The 17,518-nt window shown below is 37.7% G+C and overlaps 4 protein-coding genes across 6 annotated transcripts in view; 3 read left to right on the forward strand and 1 right to left on the reverse strand.

Moving 5' to 3' along the window:
• LOC126765696 (uncharacterized) overlaps positions 1-17,518 on the forward strand; it is a 624,074-nt gene that overhangs the window by 324,699 nt on the left and 281,857 nt on the right. The gene's annotated exons all lie outside the window — the stretch shown is intronic.
• The window catches only part of LOC126765721 (uncharacterized), a 488,551-nt gene that overhangs the window by 287,736 nt on the left and 183,297 nt on the right, over positions 1-17,518 (forward strand). The window lies entirely within an intron of this gene.
• LOC126765720 (uncharacterized) overlaps positions 1-17,518 on the forward strand; it is a 137,086-nt gene that overhangs the window by 108,640 nt on the left and 10,928 nt on the right. The gene's annotated exons all lie outside the window — the stretch shown is intronic.
• LOC126765762 (uncharacterized) lies at positions 8,735-9,577 on the reverse strand. The gene is made up of 3 exons (XM_050483504.1): positions 9,408-9,577; positions 9,032-9,344; positions 8,735-8,976 (listed from the first exon to the last, which is right to left on the reverse strand). The coding sequence occupies exons 2-3, from the start codon at positions 9,181-9,183 to the stop codon at positions 8,769-8,771; spliced, it is 360 nt and encodes a 119-aa protein (XP_050339461.1). The 5' UTR covers positions 9,184-9,344; positions 9,408-9,577; the 3' UTR covers positions 8,735-8,768.

Raw genomic sequence — 17,518 nt, forward strand, 5'->3', positions numbered from 1 at the left:
TTTTTTTTTTTTTTTTAAAAACCCCGTTTTGAAAATTAAACTAATGTTTCCATATAGGGGTTGCTGTCCTCCTCTTGTCCTCGCAGGTTGAGTCCAGTGTATTTGTTGTTTGCTTTGTTTAATTAAATTTTTTTTTTCTCGCGCCCGTTTAGATTGAGTTTTTTTTCCTTTATATGTTAGTTGCGCGCCCGTTTTTTTTTTTTTTTTGTTTTTGTTCGTATAGTATATCAATATTTATTTCACCTTAATATCGATAACTATTTTCCAACACCAATAATAGGTAAGGGGGCAGAAAACATTGGAGAAACTAGCCACATACAAAATCTTCACTGCTTTTACTTTGTTGCTTTTTGTTATATTCTTTCACTTTACATTTACACCACCTCTTTTATTTGCTTGGGAATTTATTAAAAAATGTTGTTGTAATCTGTATGCACTGTATGTGACTCTTTCTGTTTCCACTTCGTAAAATAAAAATTTGTTGCAATATGTTTTCGTTTTCTGCGTATTTGTAAAAACTAATTAATTTTACAAGTGAACTGCTTTGGTTTGCCTTTTGCAGAAAAATAAGTACACAAATTTATGTGGAGATATGCTACACGCCGCGCTATCAACCGAATCACTTGTCGTCGTTTTTTTTTTTTTTTTTTTTTTTTTTTTTTACGATTGCATAATATATGTATATTGTTCACTTTGTCACTGTACCCTTCCGAAAATCTTTGTCTCTTGTGTAAAAGTTGTAACTGTATTTTTTTTTTTGTTTTAAGCGCATATATATAACTGTATATATATATTTATATATATATATATATTTATGTATATCAATGTATACTGTTTTGTTTTACCGCACTTTATAACCGTTGTTTTAGAGGTATTTATTATATATATGTATATAAAAATTTTTTTTTTTTTTTCCAATACCGCACACCGTCAAGAATTTGAATAAATTGCTGCCCAAATTTGCACACAAAGGCGTTAATCACTTATGCGCATCCTGCATCATTGTTTCTCACAATAATTCACAAAACCAACCGACTTCAAAAAAAAATTAAGCAAACTTCTCGATCATATCATGAATTTTTCGTTTTTTTTTTTTTGAAGATTCACAGTAAATCACAATATTCTTGACGTTGTGAAATTTTTAATCAAATGCACGAATTTACCACAGCCACGAAACTTTTCACTATTCACTTCTTAGCCGTTTTGATTTTTTAGTTTTTCGCCACAGTGCCTTTCTTTTTCTCTCGAAGGACCATCTTTATTTCTTTACGAATTACTTATTATTTCAAATCTCGTTTCTTCACCGTTTTCACCAAACTTTCAAATATCACTTCCAACTTTTAAAATTCAAAATTTCTTTTTGCGCTCTTGTTGAGCTATATAAGCTTTATTAAATAAATATTTTTACACTTTACGCTTCTTTGATGCAAATAGGCACACTACACCAATTACTATCGCATATAGCGATATTAAAAGTTAAATGTTATTAAGCCAAAGTTAAATATATAAACTGAATGATGAAAGCCGAATAAAAAACGAATAATCTCAATATATAATGACCGGATGATGCAAAGGATGCAACGTTCAGGAAAAATGTTCAAATAGACGTTGCGGGCAAGTTGCCTGCTGGACCGCTGGTGGACGCACGGGATGGAGGTCGGAGAAACGTAAACGGTGTATATAATTGATGTGTCGATGCGAACTTTCTAGAATGTTAAAATGGACGGTTTTTTAAATAGACGATTTCAAATAGACGATTGCGATTTTTAATCCGATTGCGACGAATAATCCCAATTGAAAGTATACCTTGAGATCGTAAATATACTAACAACGGCACAGTTGTATAGTATCGGGTGATTTTTTAAGAGCTTGATAACTTTTGTTTTAAAAAAAACGCATAAAATTTGCAAAATCTCATTGTTCTTTATTTGAAACGTTAGATTGGTTCATGACATTTACTTTTTGAAGATAATTTCATTTAAATGTTGACCGCGGCTGCGTCTTGGGTGGTCCATTCGGACCGGAAAGTCCATTTTGGGCAACTTTTTCGAGCATTTCGGCCGGAATAGCCCGAACTTCTTCGGAAATGTTGTCTTCCAAAGCTGGAATAGTTGCTGGCTTATTTCTGTAGACTTTAGACTTGACGTAGCCGCACAAAAAATAGTCTAAAGGCGTTAAATCGCATGATCTTGGTGGCCAACTGCCCATGCATCCCGAAAAATGCACTGTTTGGTGTGGTTTGTACGCTGGTGGAATCATTGGACCGTATTTTTTCAAAGATGCTGTTGGACGCAACGTTACGGTGAATGGCGATCGCTATCGTTCGATGCTAACAAACTTTTTGTTGCCAAAAATGGAAGAACTGAACTTGGTTGACATGTGGTTTCAACAAGATGGCGCTACATGCCACACAGCTCGCGATTCTATGGCCATTTTGAGGGAAAACTTCGGAGAACAATTCATCTCAAGAAATGGACCCGTAAGTTGGCCACCAAGATCATGCGATTTAACGCCTTTAGACTATTTTTTGTGGGGCTACGTCAAGTCTAAAGTCTACAGAAATAAGCCAGCAACTATTCCAGCTTTGGAAGACAACATTTCCGAAGAAATTCGGGCTATTCCGGCCGAAATGCTCGAAAAAGTTGCCCAAAATTGGACTTCCGAATGGACCACCTAAGACGCAGCCGCGGTCAACATTTAAATGAAATTATCTTCAAAAAGTAAATGTCATGAACCAATCTAACGTTTCAAATAAAGAACCGATGAGATTTTGCAAATTTTATGCGTTTTTTTTAAAAAAAAGTTATCAAGCTCTTAAAAAATCACCCGATAGTTATCAAAATAAACGATATGATTTTGATAACGAGGAACCTCACGCAAAAGTCTAACAACAATATTTGCAGATGACTTCAAATCTGGTTCGCCCTGGAGTAATATGTTAGGTCCTCCGGAAAAAAATTCAAACTTATAAGCAAAGCTTTCTTAGGCTTGTTAGGCAAATATTGCTTTCAATGGTCTAATGAGATATAGTCTATCGCGGTTTGGAACGCCTCGAGATGGAGCATTTTCTTTTTCATTAAAGTGGATGAGTTGCCGTATTTTTTCAAATCGGTTCCTAGTCATCGTTGTTTGAATTATTGGAACACAATAGTTGCCATTTTCAGACCAATAATCTCTTGTACTCGGGAGATTGAAGTAAGACATATAAAATAAGATACCAATAAATTTACGTAAACCGAATAAATCAAAATTAAAAGCTTCATTAAGTTCGGAGTAAATTTTAGTTTGCTCAACTATTTTGAGCTCCAAAGATTCTGGAAATAGGAATGACCAAACCTGAAAAGGAGTTTGCAAAGCCTTCAAATTATCGGATATGCTACTATCGCCTCTAAAGCTAATTTCAGCATTGGTATATTGAATATTTCCTGTTTTCTATATTACCCTGTCAAATTCAGAAGACTTCGGATCCACAGACAAGTTTTTGAATAATGAAGGAAATAAATTTGGCGATAGGTTCATCTGACCCTGCGGAAGTCCCGGCTTCTCTAGCAATCCCTATATTATCGTCATCATTTATCATGTTTACAAAGGAATCTTGTATCGACGTTCCTAAATCTATTTCATCCTCAAAATGGTCATCAACAACGGCAACATTGTGAATTGATGCGTCTGCATTTTGTGTTTTATTAAATCATCAGAGTCACTCTCGAAATCATCAATACTCTCATAACCAATCTCTTCACACAATATAGCACACACGCCACATTATAAAATTGATAAGAAAAATATATATCTTACGTGCACGAACTTTAACGTCTTGTCTCATCAGCGTTCTTAACTCAAATAATGTTATAAATGCAATTAATGTCCTTTTGCATTTCAAATACATGTGAGCGTTTATCAAATAAAAAGTGTGCGGCAATGGCCAGTGTATCTTTAAAGATACAACCATTATATTCACTCGTATTCAGCAGGGAAGCGAAAAATAAAATCAAGTAAAAATATATCGTTAAAAAATTCTCTTCGGAGCCAGTATAAAAATTTTCGGGTCTAGAATGCAAATAGTTCTGGAGATTTTACATTACAAAAGCGATAATTTATTTAATTTAACAAAAATAGTTTTTTTTACTTTGCTTATCAAATTTGCCTTCAGTTGCAAAAAAATTTAGTAGAAGTATTACCCTTTATGAAGTGTGTATATTTTCTTCATGCAGTGACATGTGTATAAATGTTTTTAGATCATTAATATTGAAAATTGGTGATATTTAATGGTTGTATCTTTAAAGATACAAGGGTTAAACTAGAATATTTTAGTATTACCTTATCCAAGAAATGAAATTCCTTGGTTGTCACATACGTTGCATCGATTTGAATAATCTTCATTGGCCAATGATGTTCGTCTTCTCGCAACCATTTTGGACCCTTCCACCATAAATCGTGTCCTATTAGTTTATTCGCCAGTACCCCTCTGGATGCTATATCAGATGGATTGTTCTTTGTTCCAACGTGGTGCCCTTTCGTATTGGAAGCAAGGAATTTGATTTTTTCTGCTAGTGTTCTAATAAATCTGTCTTTACTTTGGCAATTATTTATCCATGCTAACGTTATAGTTGAATCGCTCCAAGCAAATATTTTCATTTCTCTGTTGATGACTGTTTTTATCCTTTGCAGCAATTTAGCAAGTAGGTCTGCCGCGCATAGTTTCATACATAGGATTCACTTTAGTTTTACCAGCAACTATTTTTATGTATAACTGATCAAACTTTAGCATATACAACTGCTGCATAAACTTTCTCTGAAGCATCTGCGGATCCATGTAGTTCAAATTGAAAGTTGTTTTTAGTTTCAAACCATCTATGAATTTTTATTTGTTTTATCTCTGGTATATGCTGCATAAACTCTTGCCATTCTTTTGTTAAATTCTCGTCAAGTCATTCGTCCCAGTTCAGTTTCATCAACCAAAGTCGTCCTCTGCTATTTTTATACTCTCGCACCAAAGTTGCCAAGGAGAGTATTATAGTTTTGTTCACATAACGGTTGTTTGTAAGTCCTAAAACTAAAAGAGTCAGATATAGGGTTATATATACCAAAGTGATCAGGGTGACGAGTAGAGTTGAAATCCAGATGTCTGTCTGTCCGTCCGTCCGTGCAAGCTGTAACTTGAGTAAAAAATGAGATATCATGATGAAACTTGGTACACGTATTTCTTGGCTCCATAAGAAAGTTAAGTTCGAAGATGGGTATTTTCATATACAGTTCAAAAATGGAAGAAATCGGATAATAACCACGCCCACATCCCATACAAAGGTTATGTTGAAAATCACTAAAAGTGCGTTAACCGACTAACAAAAAACGTCAGAACACTAAATTTTACGGAAAAAATGGCAGAAGGAAGCTGCACCCAGGCTTGTTTTAAAAATTGAAAATGGACGTGGCGTCGCCCACTTATGGACCCAAAACCATATCTCAGGAACTACTTTACCGATTTCAATGAAATTCGGTATATACTATTTTCTTAACACCCTGATGACATGTACGAAATATGGCCCTTCCTTATTTGTTATTTCTTCATTTGCGTTATTTACTGGAATAGTTGCTATGATTTCACTGTTGTTTGACATCCACTTCCTTAAGTAAAATCCATTTTTTTGTAGTTGTTTCGATATTTCATTCTGATTGGCCTTACATTTATCTCTTGAATCTGCTCCTGTCATTAAATCGTCAATGTAGAAGTTGTTTTTAATGATGTTAGAAAGCAAATAGTTGTGGGGTTCGCATAATTTGGTAATTTCTTGTAAAGTTCTCGTTGCCAAGAAAGGAGCTGATGCTGTCCCATATGTAACTGTTTGTATCGGGTGATTTTTTAAGAGCTTGATAACTTTTTTAAAAAAAAACGCATAAAATTTGCAAAATCTCATCGGTTCTTTATTTGAAACGTTAGATTGGTTCATGACATTTACTTTTTGAAGATAATTTCATTTAAATGTTGACCGCGGCTGCGTCTTAGGTGGTCCATTCGGAAAGTCCAATTTTGGGCAACTTTTTCGAGCATTTCGGCCGGAATAGCCCGAATTTCTTCGGAAATGTTGTCTTCCAAAGCTGGAATAGTTGCTGGCTTATTTCTGTAGACTTTAGACTTGACGTAGCCCCACAAAAAATAGTCTAAAGGCGTTAAATCGCATGATCTTGGTGGCCAACTTACGGGTCCATTTCTTGAGATGAATTGTTCTCCGAAGTTTTCCCTCAAAATGACCATAGAATCGCGAGCTGTGTGGCATGTAGCGCCATCTTGTACGCATTCTGTACGCACTGTACGCATTCGTGTGGTTGGTTTAATGTCCAATAAAGTAAACTGAGTGCGAAACTTGGTCACAATCGCATTAATTGTTTGCTCACTTGGTCGATTATGTAGACCATAAATCGGACGTAAAGCGCGAAACACATTTCGAACCGAACACTGATTTTGGTAATAAAATTCAATGATTTGCAAGCGTTGCTCGTTAGTAAGTCTATTCATGATGAAATGTCAAAGCATACTGAGCATCTTTCTCTTTGACACCATGTCTGAAATCCCACGTGATCTGTCAAATACTAATGCATGAAAATCCTAACCTCAAAAAAATCACCCGATAGTTTGTACTCTTCTATCGGCTCTCCTTTTGTTGCTCTCCACAATATACATACGCTGGTAATCTTGATCACTATCTGTTATTTTAATTTGTCGAAACATCTTTTCAATATCACTTGTTAATACATATTGCCAAAGTCTTCATTTGAATATAATGTCAAATATATCTTTTTGAAGTCTCGGTCCTATGAAGAGGACGTCATTTAAACTACTTCTATTTTTAGTTTTTGCGGACGCATCGAAAACTACTCGTAGTTTAGTTGTTAGACGGCCTTCTCGAATCACTGCTTGATGTGGCAAATAGTATGTATTATCCGCATATATTTTCACTTGCTTTTTTCATGTGACCCATTTCTAAATACCTTTTTCAAGATTAAGAAACCTCGCCATAGCTTGTTTGTGAGAGTCGCGTAATTCTTTTTCTTTTTTAAAAGGTAGATTGACGAAAAATCTATTATTTTCATCTTTTACTGTAGTTTTTTTTTTTAATTTTTAGGTACTCATCATCATCTGCTGTATCTGCTGGAGTTGTGGTGTCTTCTATTTCCCAAAATTTCTCCAATGTTGTGGTAACCGCTACTAAAATTATATTGCTTTTTCTCGGTTGTTGCAAAACTCCCGACAATATCCAGCCCAATTTCGTGGCTTGACCTAGTGTTCGATCCTTTTTAAATATGCCTTCTTCTAGTATGTCGGCATATATGTCACTTCCAATGACAATATCGATTCGATCTGATTTATTGAAATTGAAAATTTGCAATATCTTAATTATGTACATATTTTCGATATATAAAATTAATTTTGCACTTATATTTTTCAATTTTATATACACTAACACTTCACTAATTCATTTGCACACATTTGTTTTATATACTATAGTGCAAAAATAGCTTCTAATATACATTTAAATTATTGTTGAATTATGATTATTTAAGAATAACAAATGAATTACAAACTGACAAATAATCAGTGTTACCTTATCGACATCATTTTTAAAATAACTAAATGAAATAAAGTGAACAGATTATACCCCAAATACGAGATTCAACAACCTATAAAAAAAATAACCCTGATCGGTCAAACACCGGGGTGTATCAGATTTTTTTCGCAAAAAGGAGTTCTACGCGAAAAAAATTTACATTTAAATTGATGTTAAATTGTGATTATTTAAGAATAACAAATGAATTACAAACTGACAAATAATCAGTGTAACCTTATCGACATTATTTTTAAAATAACTAAATGAAATAAAGTGAACAGATTATACCCCAAATACGAGAATCAACCACCTATAAAAAAAATAACCCTGATCGGCCAAACACCGGGGTGTATCAGATTTTTTTCGCAAAAAGGAGTTCTAAGCGAAAAAAATTTGGTACACCCCGGTGTTGGACCGACCAGGGTTAGTTTTTTGAAGCGCGGCCGAAGGCCGCCCACGCAAAAAGGAGTTATACGCGAAAAAAATGTGACACCCCGGTGTTGGACCGGCCAGGGTCATTTTTTTTGAAGCGCGGCCGAAGGTCGCCCACGCAAAAGGAGTTCTACGCGAAAAGAATTTGATACACCCCGGTGTTGGACCGACCAGGGTTATTTATAGGTTGTTGTTTCTCGTATTTGGGGTATAATCTGTTCACTTTATAACAAATTATGTCGATAAGGTAACACTGATTATTTGACAGTTTGTAATTCATTTGTTATTCTTAATTAATCATAATACAACAATAACACAGTACAACACCTAATCTGGGTGGTGAGAAATTACAAGGCAGGGTGATGGTACTTGGTCAGTATAGTAAAATCCTCAAAGGGTTTGGCGTTCGTATGTGTCAGTTTTTTTTATGACCTTTTAAATTTTTCCTTATCTTGATGTTTTTCGCTTAGTTGTAACACATTTTTGCAAAAACGTAGTTTAACATAACTCGCGAACCACTTGTGCGATTTTGATGAAACAAATTTAGAAAAATTAAGAATTACAATTTCTAATTGTTTTTATTCAAAAAAGTGTCATTATCGCCTTTTTTTTTATAAATTTTCCCCAATAACTCCAGACTTCTGGCCATAAACTACTAAAAAATAAAGTAAACATTTTTATAATTTTTTATTTTATTTATTTATTTTTATTTATTTTAACAAATATTGCCTAGACTTGTTCGGGACTAGTGGCATCGCATTCATCGCTATCATCAGTTTCTGAACCACACATAATGTCAATGTGTGACTCCACTGTTGGCCCTTCTGCATCTCCGGAAAATTCTTTATCATCAAGATCATCCCTGTCTTGCCACACAAGCTTACTCCACCAGCAAATTTCCGCAATTATTGCTTTCGGCGACTTTTTGCTTTTATATCTGTAAGTTTTTGTTTTATTAAAATGATTTCGAAAAAATAAAAAATCAGTATTACCTCATTTCAAATGGCATAGCAACTTGATGATAGCGTTCACCTTGTTCATCAGATTCGGTAGCCAATTGTTTGCTGAAGTAGTCCAGATGATGATGTAAATAATGGATTTTCAAGGACATGTGGACACCGATTTCCGAGAATGCTTTTAACATCCTTGCAACAGAAACATCGTAGTTGTTAGAACGATGCTTTCCCAACAAGCCTTCTATTACTTCTTTGATTGCCTGCCATGCATTCAATTCAGCGTCAATCAAAATATTGTTGAAGGCGTCACTTTTAATCAGCTTTTGTATATCTGGACCATTTAGTACGCCTGATTGGAAGAAATTAATTTGTTAAGATGGAAAACCATGGGCAATGAATGTGATATTATTACTTCTTCTTCTTCTTAATTGGCGTAGACACCGCTTACGCGATTATAGCCGAGTTAACAACAGCGCGCCAGTCGTTTCTTCTTTTCGCTACGTGGCGCCAATTGGATATTCCAAGCGAAGCCAGGTCCTTCTCCACTTGGTCCTTCCAACGGAGTGGAGGTCTTCCTCTTCCTCTGCTTCCCCGGCGGGTACTGCGTCGAATACTTTCAGAGCTGGAGTGTTTTCATCCATCCGGACAACATGACCTAGCCAGCGTAGCCGCTGTCTTTTAATTCGCTGAACTATGTCAATGTCGTCGTATATCTCGTACAGCTCATCGTTCCATCGAATGCGATATTCGCCGTGGCCAATGCGCAAAGGACCATAAATCTTTCGCAGAATTTTTTCTCGAAAACTCGTAACGTCGACTCATCGACTGCTGTCATCGCCCAAGCCTCTGCACCATATAGCAGGACGGGAATTATGAGGGACTTATAGAGTTTAGTTTTTGTTCGTCGAGAGAGGACTTTACTTTTCAATTGCCTACTCAGTCCGAAGTAGCACCTGTTGGCAAGAGCAATCCTGCGTTGGATTTCCAGGCTGACATTGTTCGTGGTGTTAATACTGGTTCCTAAGTAGACGAAATTATCTACAACTTCAAAGTTATGACTGTCAACAGTGACGTGAGAGCCAAGTCGCGAGTGCGACGACTGTTTGTTTGATGACAGGAGATATTTCGTTTTGCCCTCGTTCACTACCAGACCCATTTTCTGTGCTTCCTTGTCCAGCCTGGAGAAAGCAGAACTAACGGCGCGGGTGTTGAGGCCGATGATATCAATATCATCGGCATACGCCAGCAGCTGTACACTCTTATAGAAGATGGTACCTTCTCTGTTCAGTTCTGCAGCTCGAACTATTTTCTCCAGAAGCAGGTTGAAGAAGTCGCCTTGTCTGAAACCTCGTTTGGTATCGAACGGCTCAGAGATGTCCTTCCCGATCCTGACGAAGCTTTTCGTGTTGCTCAACGTCAGTTTACACAGCCGTATTAGTTTTGCGGGAATACCAAATTCAGACATCGCGGCATAAAGGCAGCTCCTTTTCGTGCTGTCGAAAGCAGCTGTGAAATCGACGAATAGGTGGCGTGTGTCGATTCTCCTTTCACGGGTCTTTTCCAAGATTTGGCGCATGGTGAATATCTGGTCGGTTGTTGGTTTTCCAAGTCTGAAGCCACACTGATAAGGTCCAATCAGTTTGTTGACGGTGGGCTTTAATCTTTCACACAATACGCTCGATAGAACCTTATATGCGATGTTCAGAAGGCTTATCCCACGATAGTTGGCGCAGATTGTGGGGTCTCCCTTTTTGTGGATTGGGCAGAGCACACTTAATTCCAATCGTTGGGCATGCTTTCGCCCAACCATATTTTGCAAAGAAGCTGATGCATGCTCCTTATCAGTTCTTCGCCGCCGTGTTTGAATAGCTCGGCCGGTAGTCCGTCGGCCCCTGCCGCTTTGTTGTTTTTGAGGCGGGCAATTGCTATTCGAACTTCTTCATGGTCGGGTAATGGAACGTCTGCTCCATCGTCATCGATTGGGGAATCGGGTTCTTCTTCTCCTGGTGTTGTGCGTTCACTGCCATTCAGCAGGCTGGAGAAGTGTTCCCTCCATAATTTAAGTATGCTCTGGGCATCAGTGACTAGATCACCTTTGGGGTTCTACAAGAGTATGCTCCGGTCTTGAAACCTTCTGTAAGCCGCCGCATTTTTTCGTAGAATTTTCGAGCATTACCCCTGTCGGCCAGCTTATCAAGCTCTTCGTACTCACGCATTTCAGCCTCTTTCTTCTTCTGTCTGCAAATGCGTCTCGCTTCCCTCTTCAACTCTCGGTATCTATCCCATCCCGCACGTGTAGTGGTCGATCGTAACGTTGCGAGGTAGGCAGCCTGTTTTCTCTCCGCTGCGACACGGCACTCCTCGTCGTACCAGCTGTTCTTTTGCACTTTCCGAAAACCAATGGTTTCGGTTGCAGCTGTACGTAAGGAATTTGAAATGCCGTCCCACAGTTCCCTTATACCGAGTTGTTGACGAGTGCTCTCAGAGAGCAGGAGTGCAAGCCGAGTAGAAAATCGTTCGGCTGTCTGTTGTGATTGCAGCTTCTCGACGTCGAACCTTCCTTGTGTTTGTTGACGTGCGTTTTTTTGCTGCACAGAGGCGGGTGCGTATCTTGGCTGCAACAAGATAGTGATCCGAGTCGATGTTAGGACCTCGGAGCGTACGCACGTCTAGAACACTGGAGACGTGTCTTCCGTCTATCACAACATGATCGATCTGGTTGGTGGCTTTTCGATCCGGAGACTGCCAGGTAGCTTGATGTATCTTCTTGTGCTGGAATCTAGTACCACAGATAACCATATTTCGGGCCCCGGCGAAGTCGATCACCCTCAACCCATTTGGGGATGTTTCGTCGTGGAGGCTGAATTTACCGACCGTAGTGCCAAATATACCTTCTTTGCCCACCCTGGCGTTAAAGTCGCCAAGCACGATTTTGACATCGTGGCGGGGGCAGCTCTCATAAGCGCGCTCCAAGCGCTCATAGAAGGCGTGGGCGCAAATCAGCGATATGTTGAAGAATCTCGCTTTGATGCGGATTGTGGCTAGACGCTCATTCACCGGAGTGAATGATAGTACTCGGCGACGGAGTCTCTCTCCCACCACGAATCCAACACCAAACTTGCGCTCCTTTATATGGCCACTGTAGTAAATGTCACAAGGACCTACTCTTCTCTGTCCTTGTCCCGTCCATCGCATTTCTTGGACGGCGGTGATGTCAGCCTTTATTTTCGCGAGGACATCAACCAGCTGGGCAGCGGCACCTTCCCAATTAAGGGTCCGGACATTCCAGGTGCATGCCCTTATCTCGTAGTCCTTATTTCGTTTGCCATGGTCGTCATCAAAAGGGGGGTTTCTCTTCCGAGGCTGTCGCTTTCTTTTCATTGGGGGTGTTTTTTACGTGGCGGGTCCCAAACCCAGCGCACAACCTAAGCAGGGGATGTTTCGCCTTCTCACATTAGCTCGCCTTCGAACGGATGTTCTTAGGCTACCCAGAGGATACTTGGTCAAAGACCGGAAGTTGTGAGCTGCTTGAGCCATGTGTAAAAGAATCGTTTCTGGCCACTCCCAAGTGAATGGCGATCAGAGAACTTTCCTCACTTGCGTGAACTTCTACACATGACTCCATCCTCCATATTAGATATTATTACTTACCTTCTTTAATTTTACTTTCGCTGAGTCTCGGGTAAATTAGTTTCAAAAACAAGAAAACTTCATCTCTTTTGGCGACAGTTTTGATAAGATTCTTAACAATTCCAAGTTTAATATGCAGTGGAGGCAGCAATATCTTCTCCTTTGGCACTAGAGGCTCACGAGGCAGGTTTGTAACCTGCTGTGCTCTCTGAGTTTCAATCCGTGGCATGCATATTGGTCACCGGAAAATCGTGCGTCCCAATCGCACAAAAAGCACATATATTTTATATAGCCGCTTTGAAGGCCGCAGAGCATTGCTACAACTTTTAAATCGCAGCATATGCGCCACTTATGTTTGGCGTAGTTAACCATTTTTAAAATATTTTCCAGTGCATCATATGTTTCTTTCGTTTATGTACTATAGGCGATTGGAACTGAAGGTTTTTTATTGGTCTTATGCAGTAAAATCGCCTTCAAGCTGAGTTTTGAACTGTCAATAAATAATCTCCAGTCATCTGCTTCATATTTTATTTCCATTGCGTTCATCAATTTTTATACATCCGGGCAATATGCAGAAGTTTTTTCATCATTCACAAGGAATAAACTTTGGAGTGTTGCCTGACGACTTCGATAAGCTGTGACTTTCACGCCGGGTGCCAACAAATTGTTTGATTTCAAAATGGAAGCCAGCTCTTCCGATTTATGCTGTGTTATTTCCAACTTGGCAACAATTGAATCAAGCTTATATTGATTTATTAAAATTGGCTCATTGGATACTAATGGCTCATATGGGGGATCATCACGTGCATGATATGTCGGAGCAGTCGTAAAAGAGAAAATATCTGGGCTAGAAGCTTTTGGCACAGGAATGTGGTCCGAATGAGGCAATGGTGTTGCGGCACTTGCAACACCAACGTAATTATACGATTTTCTTAATCTTTTTGCGGCTCCTTTATCCGCACATGCATAGCAATTCAATTTATTGTGACCTTCGCCAGAATTAGTCCAAGTCATCGGGATACCGAATGGCATACTTTCACGTCTTGTATTTTTCCAATCCATTAGACGGTTGTAGCAGCTTTACACACTATATGTATTTGGTACCCAATTTTCGTTCACTATAACATTTTGGTTGAAGTACATCTCGTATGTTTGAACAAAATCAGTACTGAAATTTTCCCTTTTTTTATGTGTTGAGACATATTGACCACAGCAGTAGCAAAAGCTATTTATATCTGGCTTGCACAGTTCCATATTTTGTTCTCTTTTGTTCACTTTTAAAAATTTTGAGAAAAATTACTTTTACTGTTCGCGTTTCTCGGCACTTGTTGAATGACAAAATTCATAGAACCAGTGTGAGAAAGAGAAGAAGTGTAATGACAATGCATGTTTTATGTGAACATTACAGAACCAGTGTTGCTGGATTTTTTATGAATTAAAAAAAAAAAATATTTAAATTTTTAGGAAAAAAATAATTTTTTCCCTTCATACATTCATTTTTAACTTCAAAAGTGTTTCACATATAGGAAGACGGTATATAAACAGATTAAAGAAACTGTAATTCTTAATTTTTCTAAATTTGTTTCATCAAAATCGGACAAGTGGTTCGCGAGTTACGTTAAACTACGTTTTTGCCAAAATGTTACAACTAAGCGAAAAAACATCAAGATAAGGAAAAAATTTAAAAGGTCATAAAAAAAACTGACACATACGAACGCCAAACCCCTTGAGGGTTTTACTATACTGACCTAGTACCATCACCCTGACTTGGAATTTCTAACCCCCAAGACAGTAATCCCAAATATGTTCCACAGTGTAATTTAAATCAGGATAATCTCCTCTATCCGACCATATCCTTTTTATCCTTGAAATCCTGGGACGGTATACTAAATTCTTCCCTTGAGATCAGCTAAAGTGTAGTTTTTCAATTGTTCTACATCCCATTTAAACGATTTGTCTGGTTGAGCACTCGCTAATTTCGGCAAAATTAGTGCTTCGACATTGTACGCCTCGTTGCTTAGGAATCTCGACTTGATTTTAATGTTGATTTTAAATTTGGACACTCCCACTGTGGTATTTCCTAAACCTTTAATTACTGCTCTTCTTCTTCTTGGTAAATGAAGTATTTGAGCTGCTTCTTCGGAAATAGTAGTCTTTTGGGATCATTGATCGATTAGAGTTCGCAATTGCACATACCCTCCATTTGCTGCCTTCACCCTTATCTGTGGTCTTGCTAGGAGTATCGCCGTTTCCGAATGTTTCGTCATCATTGTGGAATATGTTTTTGTGATATTTTCTTCACTTCCTCCTTTTCCTTTTTGGAATTCATTGAAGTGAAATAAATTATGATGATTTCTTTCACACTTATTGCACTTCTTCTTATTATTACATTTGCCTTCATATACGTGATCAAGGCAAATGTAGCATAGCTTGTTAATTGTTATGAATTTTCTTCGATTCATCGTAGTCAATATCTGAAACTTTCTGCATTCACCAATTTGATGTCCAGGAACCTTGCAGTATACACAATTTTTTTGTGCCGCTGTATAAAATGTAGGTGTTCGCTGTGTCTGCTTTTGATTATTCCATTTAGCTGGTTTTCTGTCTCGTATTGCTTCTAGAGCTTAATATTGCTACTCCAGAAAACTGAAAACGTACAACGTACAAAAGCCTAGAGTATATCCTTAATTTTTTTTTTACGTTTTGCTCATTTACATTTAGATTTAGTCCCTTTAATGCATAAATGCATTCTTTGGTGGTATCTAACAGCTGCTTCATGGTTGCCGCTCTTTCTCCATTTGCTGCCGGTTGATCAAGTAGTCTGTCTACTTATGCTGTGAATTGTAGCCTTCTATTCTCATATCTTTCCTTGAGAATTTGCCAAGCAGCTTCATTATTTGTTTCTGTTACTGGTAGATGTTGAATTAATCTACCAGCTTCTCCACCTAATGATGTCTTCAATTGGAACATCTTCTCCACTTAACTACAATTAGAGAAAAAAATCGATCCTTCGGGAAACTCGAGCGCGTCAGATTAAGAGATGGTAAATTAAATAGATGAAGATGAGTGTATATTTCAATATTCTGACAGTTTGAGGGTGACTTAGAGAAATAGCAGGGTGACAAAATTGTAAAAAAAATACGTCACCTTAAAATACTCGAGCGCGATAGATTTTTTTTCATTTTAAAGGTAATTCTGTCAGAATCTCGAAAACCTTATCATCTGACAGTTTCCATGGGACGATGCAGGTAAAATCGTCGACAAAACGTCAAGCGTGCTGATTACCATAGCGTGGTTGTTGTTAGTAGACGCTTGACACTTTTTTGTTTCTCACTCTCTCGCACCGTCCTCATACTAGCATCTACCACCATGATGCCATCTCAGCTGATCACCATAGCGTGGTTGTTGTTAGTAGACGCTTGACACTTTTGTTTGTTTGTGGTGTTTTCTATTTTTTTCCGTTTACAGCGATCAGTTTTACATCCATTGTAAAAATGAGTGACGTTAGTGTCAAATGGGTTTTCTGTGGCGAAGAAACGTATGAAATATATATATGTATACACTGTTTTTCTTACATCCTGTAACAAAATCATGACATCAAGCTCTTCCCCCTGCATAAAAATCTGACACGTTCGAGTATCTCAAATTCACCTTTTTTTTTACAAGTTTTAAAATCAGTCATGACTTTTGGTCACGTCGAAATTGTCAGAAATTCATTAACATTCGCTTTGAAAATCTGACACGCTCGAATAACTTTTTTTTTTAACCTCTCGTTACGGCCCTCCCCCTTGAATTGATTGTCAGATTAATATATATCGACTATTAAATATACAATGCGCGTATATACCATACATAAATGACTGATGCGCTTGAGTATTTTTATGTTACTGTTTTTTTACATTTTTGAAAACAATCACCCGCCCTTCCCCCCACTAAAATGGAAAACTTGACCCAGACTCTCTCTTTTTAAACGTTATCTTGACAATCTAGTAAGTCTCCATGACGCTCCAGTAACTGCAAATTTAGCACTCCAGGCTCCCCTACTAGTTCATACGCTTGATACTTTCTTATCTGTTGCGTGTGTGCATTAATATTTGGAGTATGTATGTTTTGTATAGTAATATTAATATTATGTATACCCTAATTTATGAGTTTTCTTTTAAATGCAATGATTTTTACATTTTTATGAGTAAGTCTCATATTACAATTTCGTTGCTTACCATTGCACTTGACATTTAGTGGATTGTATATACTTTTTATTTAATTTATTGCTTACATGTGTATTTTTATGTATTAATGTATTTGTGTCAAAAATATAATGTTCTACATATAATTCAATCTTAATGTAATAAGACTTTCATGTTCATATATTTATGAACAAGCTCTTATATGCCTACGAGCTGAGGATGCCAAAGCTTTACTCAAGTGTGGTAAAGTTAAGATCGGGTGGTCTATCTGTCGCCTCCGGGAATTTTCACCTATTACTCGTTGTTTTAGGTGCTTCCAACTAGGACATATAGCACACAAATGTTGCAGCCCCATTGATAGGTCTTCCCTTTGTAGACGTTGCGGAACCCCAGGTGACGTGGCAAAGTCATGTATAAATTCCCCAAGTTTTATGTTCTGCAAAGGGGAGCACTCCGTTCTAAGTACGGTTTGTCCTAAATACGCAGATATGTTGAAGTCAACGAAATAATGAAGATGTTGCAACTAAATCTCAACCATTGCGCTGCAGCACAAGACCTTCTAAAACATACAGTGCTAGAAGAAAACAAAGATGTCGCCTTATTAAGCGAACAATATTCTCAACGTTCGGAAAGCACTTGGAGTAAAGATATAATACTCAAGCGACAATATGGACCTGCAAGGGTCAAGATTTCACATCACATTCCA

The sequence above is a fragment of the Bactrocera neohumeralis genome, unplaced genomic scaffold (assembly GCF_024586455.1).
Source record: "Bactrocera neohumeralis isolate Rockhampton unplaced genomic scaffold, APGP_CSIRO_Bneo_wtdbg2-racon-allhic-juicebox.fasta_v2 cluster11, whole genome shotgun sequence".
NCBI classification, from domain to species: domain Eukaryota; kingdom Metazoa; phylum Arthropoda; class Insecta; order Diptera; family Tephritidae; genus Bactrocera; species Bactrocera neohumeralis.